The following is a 13,308-nucleotide window of genomic DNA, read 5'->3' as shown; positions in this document are numbered from 1 at the left end:
AGGGAGAATGAAGAGTTAAGGGGCATGATATGTTGGAAACAATGATTGCTTTTGCTGTCAGAGGATCTACCTTCAAGTTCTAGCTGTCTCATTTCCTGCATATGTGACTTTGTGTAATATATTGAATCTCTGGCAATCAGCTTATTCATCTATAAAAATGAAGGAGTCGATTGAAATTATTGGCCTTCTAGTCTTTAAACTTGTAATCTATGAAAAAATCTAAAAAGGAATAAAGAATGGGGTAACTGGAAATGTATGATGCTTCTGATAGAAAGGGGGTAGATTTGGGAGTGAGAACAAATGATGACATCTGTTTTGGGACAAATATCTAATTAAGATGTCTGAGTTCCCAATCCTAGATAGTAAATGGAGATGATAAGTCTCCAATCTCCTTTCAAAAAAGTTGTGAAGATTTTAAGATCAAATCAAACCAAATGAGATAATGAATATTGAACAGTTTAGAAAAATATAAAATGTTTTTAAAATATATGAAATGCTAGATAAATAAAAGACGTTTTAGCATGGCAATATAATAGAGAAAAAAATGAAGATCTGCTGAAATAGTCCTATGTGAAAAAAATCCAAATAAGAAAATGTGTCTAGAATTACTTAGTAGGGTCCAATGAAAGTCTTGCCAATTAGCTGCAGCTCTTCCCTTTAGCTATGCTTTTTAAGTCTCCGGAATATCCTTGATTTCTGATTAATTAAACAGATATCAGTAACCCAAACTAGATTATATTGAAAAAGCTGTTTCTCATGAGAATGAGAGGTTCTAGATGAGGGAGCCGGGAGGAGTGAAGAATAAAGAAAGAAAAACTAAAGCTACCATAGCCTCCAACACTTCAAAAATGCTCTTTGCCGGAAAGGTGATGCTTGTTTTAAAAAGGTGCTTGTAACTCCCTGGTCTGTCTGCTTGTGTATTTTCCTCTACAAAGTGGTTCCAATTACCTTGGCACTCCTGGTATCTGGATTCATCTCCAGTGAATGCCTCTGCAGCGCCATGCCAGACATATGGGATCAATCAAGACTTCAGTGCTGCTGTGTTTTCTTTGGGAATGTTGACAGCCTGACAGACATGGGGTTCTGGTGACACGGAATCTCAAAAAACTTCAGCATGAACAGGGAAGGAGGGGAGGAAAGAGAAAGGGAAAGGGAAAGAAGGACATAAAGATATTTATCTTGACTGCCCCCTTTCCTTCAAACATTTTATAGGTTTCAGGGAAGGAAAGAGGAGGAGGGGAGGGGGAAGAAAAGACACACACACACAGAGAGAAAGCATTTCATTCTCAGCAGAGCCAGAACCCCCTAAGCTGAAAGAGGGGTGAGCCTGGAGATTCTCCTCCCAACGTGAAGGACTGAAGGTATCGGAGACAGGGCTGCTACCTGAGGCACGCGGAAGGGACTATCTGACTGGACAAGGGGAAAGGGGGACCGCCAGTGCCAGAGAGAGGGCAACCAGAGTTCTCGGATCCGTACAGCTGGCTGCTCCAGCTCCTCCTGCTGCTGCTGGGCTCAAAGCAGCAGTAGGTCTCCCTTCACTCTACAATGTGGCGTCTGCTGCCGCTTTATTGCTGGGGTCTCTCTCTCATTTCTGGCTGTATGGCGTTTCAGCACATGTCCACGTCGGGAAATTTAAGCCTTAGCTTCTTCCCATCCTCTTCTTCCTTCCCCTCTTCCTCCTTCTCCTCCTCCTCCTTGCAGGCGGCCTCGCAGCGGCAGCGGCAGGAGCCGGAGCCCCGCAGGTCTCTGGCCCTGGTGTTGCTGCCGCCCCCGCCGCCGCAGTCGCTTCCCTCCGACCCCCAAGAGAACAAAGTGGAGAAGCTGGGTCAGTCCTTCAAGCGCAGAGTGAGGAAGCTCCGCGAGCGGAGCCACAGTCTGGACCTGGTATTCTTGGTGGACGAGTCCTCGAGCGTGGGCCAAGCCAACTTCCTCAACGAGCTCAAGTTTGTCAAGAAGCTGCTGTCCGACTTCCCCGTGGTCCCCAGCGCCACCCGCGTGGCCATCGTGACCTTCTCGTCCAAGAACAACGTGGTGCCGCGCGTAGACTACATCTCCTCCAGCCGGCCGCATCAGCACAAGTGCTCGCTGCTCAACCGCGAGATCCCCCAAATCACCTACCGAGGCGGGGGCACCTACACCAAGGGTGCTTTCCAGCAAGCCGCGGTAAGAGGGCATTCTCTCCCACCGCCCCAGCTCGAGGGCTTCCCCCATCCCTCCCTCCCTACCCCAGGCGCTCCCAGCCGCGCCTGTGTAAAACCGCAAGCTCGCATCCGCACGGCAGGGAGGATGCTCCGCACACCTCCTTCCCTGTTAGCCTACCCCCTACACACTTTTTAGTGCCTGCTACAGATCAATGGCCATCATACCTGTTGCGTGGTTATACGTGCAGAAACAGCTTTGTGAGGCAGTAAGTTGTACGGGAGTGGGGTTATCCGGAAAGGGGGAATGGAGATGTTATAGTAAGCAACCCAAAGGGGGACTTTATTTCTATGCTTCATTAGGTAATGAAGTGAGATGTGTTAAGTCCTAACCTGGTTAGTAATATACCTGTAAAACAATGGTCGTTTTTGCGTATGGCAGGGACACACACCGTTGGTAGTCTGATGAAGCCTGTGGACTTTCAGAATAATATGTTTAAATGCATAAATTAAAACACATAAGAAATGAAATTAATTATGTTTAGATAGTAACAAGTATATTTTTAAAACAAGGTCCCTTCCCGGGTTAATAAGTCCAGCTGAAAAGATCATAGGATCTTGTAACTTAAGCGTCATCTAGTTCAACTCATTTTGCAGCTGAGGAAACTGAGGGTCAGGGACATTAAGTGACTTTCTCCAGATCAAGAAGGTCAGAAATATCAGAAATAGGATTCAACTCTGGAGCCAGTCCTTTATCAAGAAGTAAAAGGCAAAGATTGTGAGGTATTTATCTCCTATATAATGGACTCCTTACTCATCCGGAAAGGGGACATATCCACATGCTGGTTAACTGGTTTGGAGTAGGGGTGAGGAATGAACAAGTGAATTTTCTAGTTTTCTTAGGTGTTTCATGTTTGGCTGTCATGATGATTGCAAAATAATTTGAAACAGGTCATCTCAGTTCTTTGAAGTTTATTATATTGTTTAATATTTGCAATGGATAAATTTACATCTTTAAGTTTTCATTGAACTCTTTAGAATTGATCTATAAAAGAAGAGGTCGATTTTGTTAGTTATTTAACTTTATTCCACTTACAGCTACAATCTTTATTATCTGTATCAGCATTTTGCATATAATTTATATGTATTCCAACCTGCTCGTTTTATGAATGATAAAATTGATATCTAGAGAAATTAAGTGATCTTTTTAAGGTCCATAACTAAGTGGCAAAGTGAGACTCATTCATATCTGTTGGCTAGATTTAGCAGTATTTCCACTCAATTTCCTCCCACTCTTCCACCCTCCCCCATGCATTGCTTTTAGGAGGCAAATAGCAAAGTCAAAATTTAGCAATATTAGTGGAGCTTTATTCTTCAGGCATTATTTTTACTTTCTCTAGACAACAGAAAGACAAGTTTCAGCATAAAGTTTTTTTTTTTAAATGATCAGTTTTGCAGTGTAGATTTTCTTAATGAAACCTTAACTTCATTAGGAAAAAATGACCATTTGAAAGCTGTCCAACTTATGGGGGCGGGAAGATAATGACTGGCCTCTGGAATCTTTTGATTTATGTGAAATTGAATAAAAATTTAAGATGACAAAATTAAGATTATAAAATTGAGTGAATATCCCTAGGAAAAATAGTTTTCCAAAACCTAGCAAACTTAAAATAAAGAACTGAATACATGCCCCCTTCCCCCCACAAAAGGTATTTTTTTTCTCTTCACATAAAATTTTGCAACATCTTTTACCAAGTAAGTTGGCTTTCTTTACCCTCTTGAGGAAATGAATAATGTATTGTGCAAGTGTAATAATGTTATTTTATTAACACTTGATAAAGGCAGTTGGGCTAGACTGGAGAGTGGATAGTTGGTTTCAGAGCCAGGAAGACCTCTGTTTAAATCTCACCTCTCAAATATACTAAATGATCCTGAGTGAGTTATTCAGTACTCTAGGCAATATATTCTAAGATTGCAAAGTGTAGAAAAAGTATGGGGGTTTCCTCACTTGGAAGTTCCCTCTATCAATGAAATCCCATTTTAGGTCTCTATCCTAAGATTTGTAGAGAGTAGAGGATGGGGAAATGTCATAAGATTTTATTGGAAAGAATCTTAGATGAATGTAAAATCTAGACATGGAATGTGTATTAGACATTATATACTCTATATTCTGTATTCTCTTGCAAACACAACTAGGTGGTGAAGTGGATAAAGTTCAGAATCTGGTGTCACAAAGACCTAAATTCAATCCAGTCTTAGATTCTACTGGGCAATTCACTTAACTTTTGTCTCTGTTTCCTCAACTGTAAAAATGGGATAATGATCCTCTCAGGATTGTCTTAAGGATGAAAGGATTTAATATTTGTAAATCACTTATTTCAGTGCCTAGCACACAGTAGACACTATAGAAATATTAGCTATATAATGTTATAAGTCCATTTTACAGATGAAGAAATTAAGAGTTTCACTAAAGGGAGTGTTATGTACACCATCGCTCACTATTGGTTTTGAGTTTATCAAAATATAGCCTAATAGTTCTATTTCTTTGGAGAGAAGCATTGTATTAAAGCATCTCTTTGTTTTTAATTTCTTATGGAGCAGCAACTTTCTGCATTTCCTTTTCTTAAACTTCTCCTTTTGAATTGATCCCATTGTGAAACCAGGACAACTCTATCTCCCAAACACTGCATGTCAAAATAAAGATCCACACTCCTCATTTCCACTTCCGTTTTGCTGAATGGTTGTTAAACAAACATAGCATGAAAATTCCTTTGAAAAATTCCTAAACTGCTCCAGGTTTCCAGAAATATGATCCATTGGTGGAGAATGTGCTGTCTCATCTAAAAGTCCTCTAGAGTTCCACTTTTGCTGATGAGCTAATGGGGATTTCTGGTGAGAGCCCCAAATGCTTATAGGTGTAAGTGTGCTAATTCCTGATAAAAGGAAGGATATTCTTAAGTCTGAGAGAGTTATGCAAAGGAAAAGCAAAGCTGAATAACCTATTTCCAAGGTAAAATAAAGTGTCCAAAAAGAGGCAGCATGTAATAGCAGAAAGAAGGGCAGTTTTATTGTGAGAAAGATTTGAGTTGAAAGCCTACCTGTTAGACATGTTAACTATGTGACCAAATTATTTAATTTCTTAATATCATAACTCTCTAAGAACAGAAGTTGAAGAGAAATTGATGATTTCTATCAGTGAGAGAAGTTTCCACACTGGAGTTTCCCTCCATTAATGAAAAAGATCAAAAAGGAATAGGATAGGTATAAAAAGAAGAGCAATGTAATGTATGGCCATCTTTGCCCAATGAGGTAAAGCTTAGCTGAAGGGCAGAAATAACTTTTAGCACCTATGATGGAATTTACTAAGTTTTTGTCATGGTGGCAGTATCATGGGCCTGCCTCAGGGTTAATCTATATTCCTGAACCTAGAGTGTCTGTACAACATATTCCAAGATGTTAAAAATATCTAGAAAAACAAATTTCTGTACTGAATATTTAGCCCAAGGTAAAAAGAGAACAGCCACAAGGCTAAGAAATTTGTAGCTCTTGTTCTAATTCCGGCTTTTTGGTCTCATGTCTCCATTCACTTTTGGCAAAGGTACTGATAAATCTATGCAAAAAATTGCCCATATATTAATAAGCCTCTTTTTTTCTTTTTCTTTCTTGCCTCATCATGCCCCTCCTTCCTGCAGAATATAGGAACTGCTAAATAATTTAAAGTTTTCACATGTGATCACTAGAAAAATCAGAGGTCAGAAAAAAAAAGAAATACAAGAATGCTTACTACAGAACAAAATGAAAAATCCTACTGTGGAAGCATCTGATTCTCTTTTAGAATGCGACTACACCTTGCTTATCAAAATCTACATTGCTCAGTAATGAATAAAAACATAGGTAGGTTGATTAAGAAGCAGTTCTGTGATTGATTTATAAGAACAATATATGCTATGCTACAAATGTCACTCATCTCTTTTCCTAAAGAAAATAGAGTGAAATTGAGTATATATATGAATGTCTATGGTAAGATTTTACTTATCATGTAGTAATTAAATTAACTTTTCATTGACTTCAGGAAAATAATGGCCAGTAACCATAAAAGAAAGATAACAGGCAAAACCTAATTTTTAAACATGTTTTGGTTGACATAGATTGACAGTATTTTATATTTGGCTTTTGAATTAGCAGCGAAATAGGGGCTCAACATTTAGACCAAGTTCAAATTTAACCTCAGATACTTACTAGCTACATTACCCTGAGAAAGCCACTTATCCTCCCTATCTCTCAATTTCCTGACCTGTAACATGGAGATAACAAAAGCATCTTCACCTCAAAGTTGTTGTAAAAATAAAATGAGATATTATTTGCAAATTTAAAAGCATTTCACTATTTTTATTGAGGGATTTCCATCAGTATAGGTAATGGAAACCTCCAGAATAAAAAGACTTTTAGAAAGCAATTTGTGTTCAAACAAAACACATCCTCCTGATACTAAATTTATTACATTTTTACTTGTTAATTTTTAGCAGATTGTCAGTTTATGAACTTTTTGGAAAATAGCTGATTGTCATTTATTTTAATCCCCTAGATTGTGGTACTCCACAATCACCCAGTTATGTGACTTTGATCTGCCCCTCATATCATATCTGCTTCTTTTTCTTCAAAACTTCATTTCTCTATCCACTTGACACAAATCCTGTAGGGATGACTCTCACTTTCCACTTGGAGATGGCAAGCTGTCATCTTAGTTGTTCTTTTCAGTGATACATATTAAAATTCCTTCACACCTTCTAATCCTGTGCTGGCCATTCTTGTCCTTTCTAATCAGGTGGTAATTAAGCTGGATCTATCCAATATGATGTTAGCTTTTCTTGACCTCTTAGCATATTATGGGTTACAGTGAAATATTTTAGTTTTCTTAAAGTTGCCTCCTGTTTGTACTATGTGATTGGTCGACTTCTTCCTCTGGCTGTGTGTGGCATTCACTTCAATAGTGTTAAAAGGTGTTTGTTATACATATCCTATGTACAAAACCCTGTCCCAGGCACTGGATGAATGATTTCACTACTAGAGGAAAATGCCAGATGAGGAAACTCCCTCTACCAATGCAGATCAAAACCCCTCTACACCAATTATAATTTTAGAGAGTTTCTCAATCATTGTTAAGGCCAGCTCACTATCTGCCATGTTACTCTGCTTCATCAAGAATGCAAAGACTCTTAAAAGATCAACAAAGTGAAGAGAATGCAAAGAGAAGAGAGAATGGTACAGGACAGAGCCCTGCAGATATCTATACTAAGGAGATAGATAAGGGGCAGGTAGGTGGTACACTGGATAGAGTAGTGGCCCTGAAGACAGAAGAACTTGAACTCAACGCTGGGCTTAGACAGCTGATATTTCACCAGCTGTGTAACCTTAGGCAATTCAATCTTGATTGCCTCACAAGAAACAAACAAAACAAATAATGAAAAAGAAAGCATGTAATGATTATACAAAGGAAACTGAGAAGGATAAGTCCAACAGATGACAAGTAGAAAATAGCTCCAGACCACGGAAGAATGTCCTTTTCTTTGTCATCAGTGTCAAAAGCTTCAGAAGTATCAAGGAGGATGAGCACTAAGAAGAGAATATTAGATTTAGCAATTAAGAGACTATTGGGAAACTAAGAAAGCAGTTTTTATTGTTATGAGCAGAAAACAGAATATGGTGGACTGAGAATCAAGAAAATATTAGAGACATGTTGCAGCAGGGAACACTTTGATTTATGGAAGGAAAGACTTTGTTTGGTATCCCTGAATAAAACCCAGCCATTCTCATTCAATTCTAGACGTAGGTCAGTGTCCATCTGTACTGACTGTTCAAAAAATATATGCTGATTGAAAACATGGGGTAGAAAAAAAAGGAACAAAGGAAATCAAAGACATAGCTTCACATTTATCATCAATATTTTCTCCTACAAGAGATTTGAAAGTACTGCATATGGCAATTATTATTTTTTTTTTATTTAATAGTCTTTTATTTACAGGATATATACATGGGTAACTTTACAGCATTAGCAATTGCATATGGCAATTATTGAACACTGTACACTTAAAAGAGAACAGTTCTATAGTTCAACAGACAATAAATGATATGGAAATTAATAATGAAGATATTGCTAATATGGAAATTACTTCAGAATCACTGCCAGAGGTATGTATTTAGATCACTGACTCCTTGGAATAAAGGTCAAAATCAACACCAAAACAGGAGAAGGAATACAAATGAGAAGACCTTGAATTCAAAAACATCAGCTTTAAGCTGACCTATTTGTCAAAATTTTCAACTTATAAAAATGGGAAATGAATAAATTAAATGAAACAAATTAATTTGAGGTAACACTGATACTACCACCATTTGTTAGAATAGTTTTAATTAATTAATTAAGATAGATTTAAGATAATTGCCACAAGGAGGTAAAAATATCCTAAAAACCATCTCAGCAAATGTATGAGCATGGATGTGTGTGTGTGTGTGTGTGTGTGTATAAAACTCTGCCTTATATAAATCCAATTTATGCGTAAGTCAAGATATCATCCTGATATGTCATGGGTCCTCCTTGAAAATGAAGAATGAACAATAATAATGAGAGTAAGGAATGACGGTGGAATGTGTAAAGAGGTTATATTACATATTAAAAACTTTGACTTGCATAGAAGTATCATAAATATCTCATTAATTACAAATGGAACTAAAGAGAAAGAGAGCCAGCTATGTAGTAAGAACATGGAATAAGCATGGAATTAATACTTTTTTATATCATTAACATCACTTCAAGGAAATTTAACACACGTCCTATGAAATGAAATGCTTCTTGCTTTTGGTCATTTGAGAAAACAACTCCTTTATTCAACTTTCCAAGAAAAACCCATAATGAATCCTTCTCTTTAAATTAAAATTTCTAATATTTTCCTATTTAACGTAAAATAAGAATACAAATGAAAATGATAGCTAACATTTGTAAAGCACTTTGAAGCTGTAATTCCCTTTGCATACATGACATTTATTTGAACCCCAGTAATTCTCTGAGGTTGATACCTTTTAAAAGGAGGACAGAGAGATTGAACTTGTGATTTTTGATGTAGGTAATCAAACCAGCAACTCATCTGTAACTCATAATTTTAATGAGGTTCCAAATACACTGAAAGATGAAGTGACTTGTTCAATGACATACAACAACTAAATTTTAGAGGTAATATTTGAACCCAAGTATTCCTAATTTGAAGACCAATATAGAATCCCCTGTTCCATTCTTTAAATGTATCATTAGCTATTTGAAGACATCTCTTGTCATATCTTCTGTGGTTTCTTTTGAGTATTTGAGCTGATTCAGTTGCTAAAGTGTTAGTTGGGGGAAAAAAGATCACTACTCTGCTTATTGTGTAGTTCGGTTGATTTTTTAAAAGCTATTACCTTTCTCTTTACTGTTTCAATTTGATGTTGCTGTTTTGTGTATGGGATGTTCAGGAAGGACTAATACCTCTGATATGAGGGTTTGCTGGAAACTTTTGCTAATCCACCATTGGTTGTTGGACTACATGGGATAGCTGTTAGAACACACAGGAGCCCCCTGACAATGGCTGCTGGAGATCCAACCCAGAATGAATCTCCTCTTGTGAGAGGATGACACAAGGAGACTGAGAGGCTGTTGCTGTTCTCTGACCTCTCTGACTGAGAGGCCATTGCATCGTCTGACCTCTCTCCTCTTCCCTTTGCCTCCAATTTATCTCGTTCCCAGTCCACAGCACCTGTGTCAGGAAAGGCTGCCTTGCAACTCCTTCAGATGTTATGATCCACAGTTGTGGAGGTGCTCAGAGAATTGGCCTGTCCCTTTACAATTAGTGTCTACTGACACCAAACTCTCACCTGTAACTCCAAGAAGCTGCAGCATCTAGAGTGTCCATACCCTTCAAATTTTCTCAACAGATGGGCTAAACCAGGTTGAGTGTTACCAATGGGACACAAACCTGTCAGTGAGTGGGGGAAGGAAGTGTCTATCCCATACATAAAAAGACTTCCCACAGTGGAATAGATGGATGAGAATAGTTTGTTCTAAAGGCCATGAAGACATCTGAAACTGGTGCTGTGGAATGCTTGGAGTTAGGTCAGGCATGACTCCAAAGCCATCCACTGCATCCTAGGCCATTGCCAGTCATTTCAATTTTTGTCTTGCCATTAGATTTTGATGACTCAGAAAATCAGAGTGAGGCTGATGATCACATGCAATTCTGCTTCACTGAAATTCAATTCATGCTGAAGTCAAGACATCATCCCATGATGTCATTAGCTCTCGTTGAAAATGAAGGACAGACAAAACAAGCTATCTTTTTGGGGTATTAGTAATTCTTTTAAAAGTAATGCAGTACAATACATTTGACTTTATAGAAGTCAAATATCAGAAGATGTATAGGACCGCAGATAGTGGGGAACTCTGAGAAAGGTATACTTGAAGCAAGGATACTTACAGCAAGGATACTTACAGCAGGGTGTTTACTCAGTGTAATTGATGGTTCTGGTTCTGTAGTTCACATATATTTAATGTGATATAATGATGTAATCACTCTAGTTGGCACATACTTAGTGTGATATGGTGATGTAATAATTCTACAGTTGGCACATTCTCAGTGTGCTGTAATGATGTAATTGTACTAAGGTATTTAAGGGCTGAGAGGACTTGAAATAAAGAGTCCAGACTCTGTCCTTGACTAATCTCATGGTGGCTCTCCTGCCTTCATCAATTCTCCACCTAAGACCAAGACCCGTCTAGAGATCCTCCAGAAAGTTAGTCCAGACATTACAAGAAGAAAGAAGAGAAAAATGTTTTAGGCAGGAAAGGCAAAAATAATAACCTGATAGTTTTTTTTCAACAAAATAAAATAAGGTTAAGAGAAAAAAAAAGAAGGGGACACTCACACTAAACATTTTTCCTGACCAGACTACTTATTTATACCAACCTGGGTCAATAATCATGCCAGTTCTGTAACTTATATTCCTATTCTCTCTTGTTCTAGTATAGCTGAACAGCTTGGCTCTTTGCTAAACTGTTGCTCTTCCAATAAAGACTGCATAGAGTTCAAAATGGAGGATTGAATTGCAAAGACTTTAATACTATCATCTGCATTATAATATTTGGATGAAACCTTTTAGAGACAAGTCTTACTATAGATAGCTAATTTAGATATTTTTATTTTTCTGTGAATACCATTGTAAATTTAAATTTCCATCTTCAAATTAAGTTACCTTGGAATCAAAAATAATCACATTCCAAAGATAATGTTCTCTGATGATATTTTTTGAGGATCTAGGTTCCTTTTGATTCTTTAGATATAATCCCTTTCATTTAGTAGTTCATCCATTCATTCCTTGATCCTTCATTGTGGTATGGCATAGAGGAAACCCTTGGCTTATTAAAGTCTCTGTGGCAGAAGAGTGAAAACATGACCAAATTCTAACATAATATAAGGTTTTCAAATATGGACTAATGGATTGTAAGTTCCTTGGGAGAAGGAATAGTCTCACTTTTCATATTTTTATCTACAGCACTTAATGCCATAGTAGCTATTTGAGAAACATGTTGTTTGATTGATAAATTCAGAATGCCTTCTGTCCCTTCTGTTCAAGGGTCAGCCAAGCTCCTATCGTGGAGTCTTGTCAAGCAGAAGGTTGACTGCTAATGTGTTTTTCTTTTTCTTTTCCTGCTTTTGGTCTTTGACAATCCATGAAGCAGACAAAAATACAAAATAACCTTCCTTCCTTTCCCTTTTGCTTCTAGATTGCTGGTATCTGACTGGCAAAACAGTGGAAACAGAGAATGGGATATAGAGAACCATGGAACTTTTATCCCTCTTTTTATCCTAAGTACAAAATGGTAACAACAACACCTAAAGAAATGTTATGAGTTATTTACCTTTTTCTGTAAAAGCAATGGATTTGCCAAATCACTGTTCCTTTTCTCATCTGACTTTCAGACATCATTTGGTCATTCTCTTAATTACTTGGTAGTCCTTCCTTCCTTGTTGGGATTACCCATATGTGATGCAAATCATTCATCTTTTTGTTTCTTTTATGTTAAATTTCATTTGCTTAATACGTGGAATTTAGTACTATTGATTTAATAAATATGACATTGAATCAGGGCTTTTTTATCGGAAGTAAAGAAAACTTTTATTATAAGGATCATGAGGATCACACATAAACAATTTTGTGATAGGGATAATAAAAAAAAAAAACTCCCAGCTTGTTCATTATATTTCTTTTTTTAAAATTCTGTATTTAACAAATTTTAACAAATGTGAACATTTTCATATGTCAAGAAGAATAGGAGCAAAGGATTATGTAAAAAGCCATAGATAATTTTATCATAGTTTTATTTTTTTTTATAACTTTTTATTGACAGAACATATGCCTGGGTAATTTTTTACAACATTATCCCTTGCACTCACTTCTTTCTGACTTTTCCCTTCCCTCCCTCTACCCCCTCCCTTAGACGGCAGGCAGTCTTATACATGTTAAATATGTTACAGTATATCTTAGATACAATATATGTGTGCAGAACCGAACAGTTTTCTTGTTGCACAGGAAGAACTGGATTCAGAAGGTATAAATAACCTGAGAAGAAAAAAATTGCAAACAGTTTACACTCATTTCCCAGTGTTCCTTCTCTGGGTATAGCTGCTTCTGTCCATCATTGATCAATTGAAACTGAGTTAGATCTTCTCTTTGTCAAAGAAATCCACTTCCATCAGAATACATCCTCATACAGTATCGTTGTTGAAGTATATAATGATCTCCTGGTTCTGCTCATTTCACTCAGCATCAGTTCATGTAAGTCTCTCCAATCCTCTCTGTATTCATCCTGCTGGTCATTTCTTACAGAACAATAATATTCCATAACATTCATATACCACAATTTACCCAACCATTCTCCAATTGATAGGCATCCATTCATTTTCCAGTTTCTAGCCACTACAAACAGGGCTGCCACAAACATTCCTGCACATACAGGTCCCTTTCCCTTCTTTAGTATCTCTTGGGGTATAAGCCCAGTAGTAGCACTGCTGGATCAAAGAGTATGCACAATTTGATAACTTTTGGGGCATAATTCCAGATTGCTCTCCAGAATAGTTGGATTCGT

The 13,308-nt window shown here is 37.4% G+C and overlaps 1 protein-coding gene across 1 annotated transcript in view; it reads left to right on the top strand.

Moving 5' to 3' along the window:
* The first annotated feature begins 1,027 nt into the window (after nt 1-1,027).
* The window catches only part of SVEP1 (sushi, von Willebrand factor type A, EGF and pentraxin domain containing 1), a 340,179-nt gene continuing 327,898 nt past the window's right edge, over nt 1,028-13,308 (top strand). Inside the window, exon 1 of the mRNA XM_031944100.1 lies at nt 1,028-2,163. Within this exon, the coding sequence (XP_031799960.1) occupies nt 1,546-2,163 (618 nt within the window). The 5' untranslated portion in view covers nt 1,028-1,545. The remainder of the gene's footprint in view (nt 2,164-13,308) is intronic.

Source organism: Sarcophilus harrisii, chromosome 1, assembly GCF_902635505.1.
Source record: "Sarcophilus harrisii chromosome 1, mSarHar1.11, whole genome shotgun sequence".
In the NCBI taxonomy this organism is placed as follows: domain Eukaryota; kingdom Metazoa; phylum Chordata; class Mammalia; order Dasyuromorphia; family Dasyuridae; genus Sarcophilus; species Sarcophilus harrisii.
This window is presented reverse-complemented; position numbering and strand designations above follow the sequence as displayed.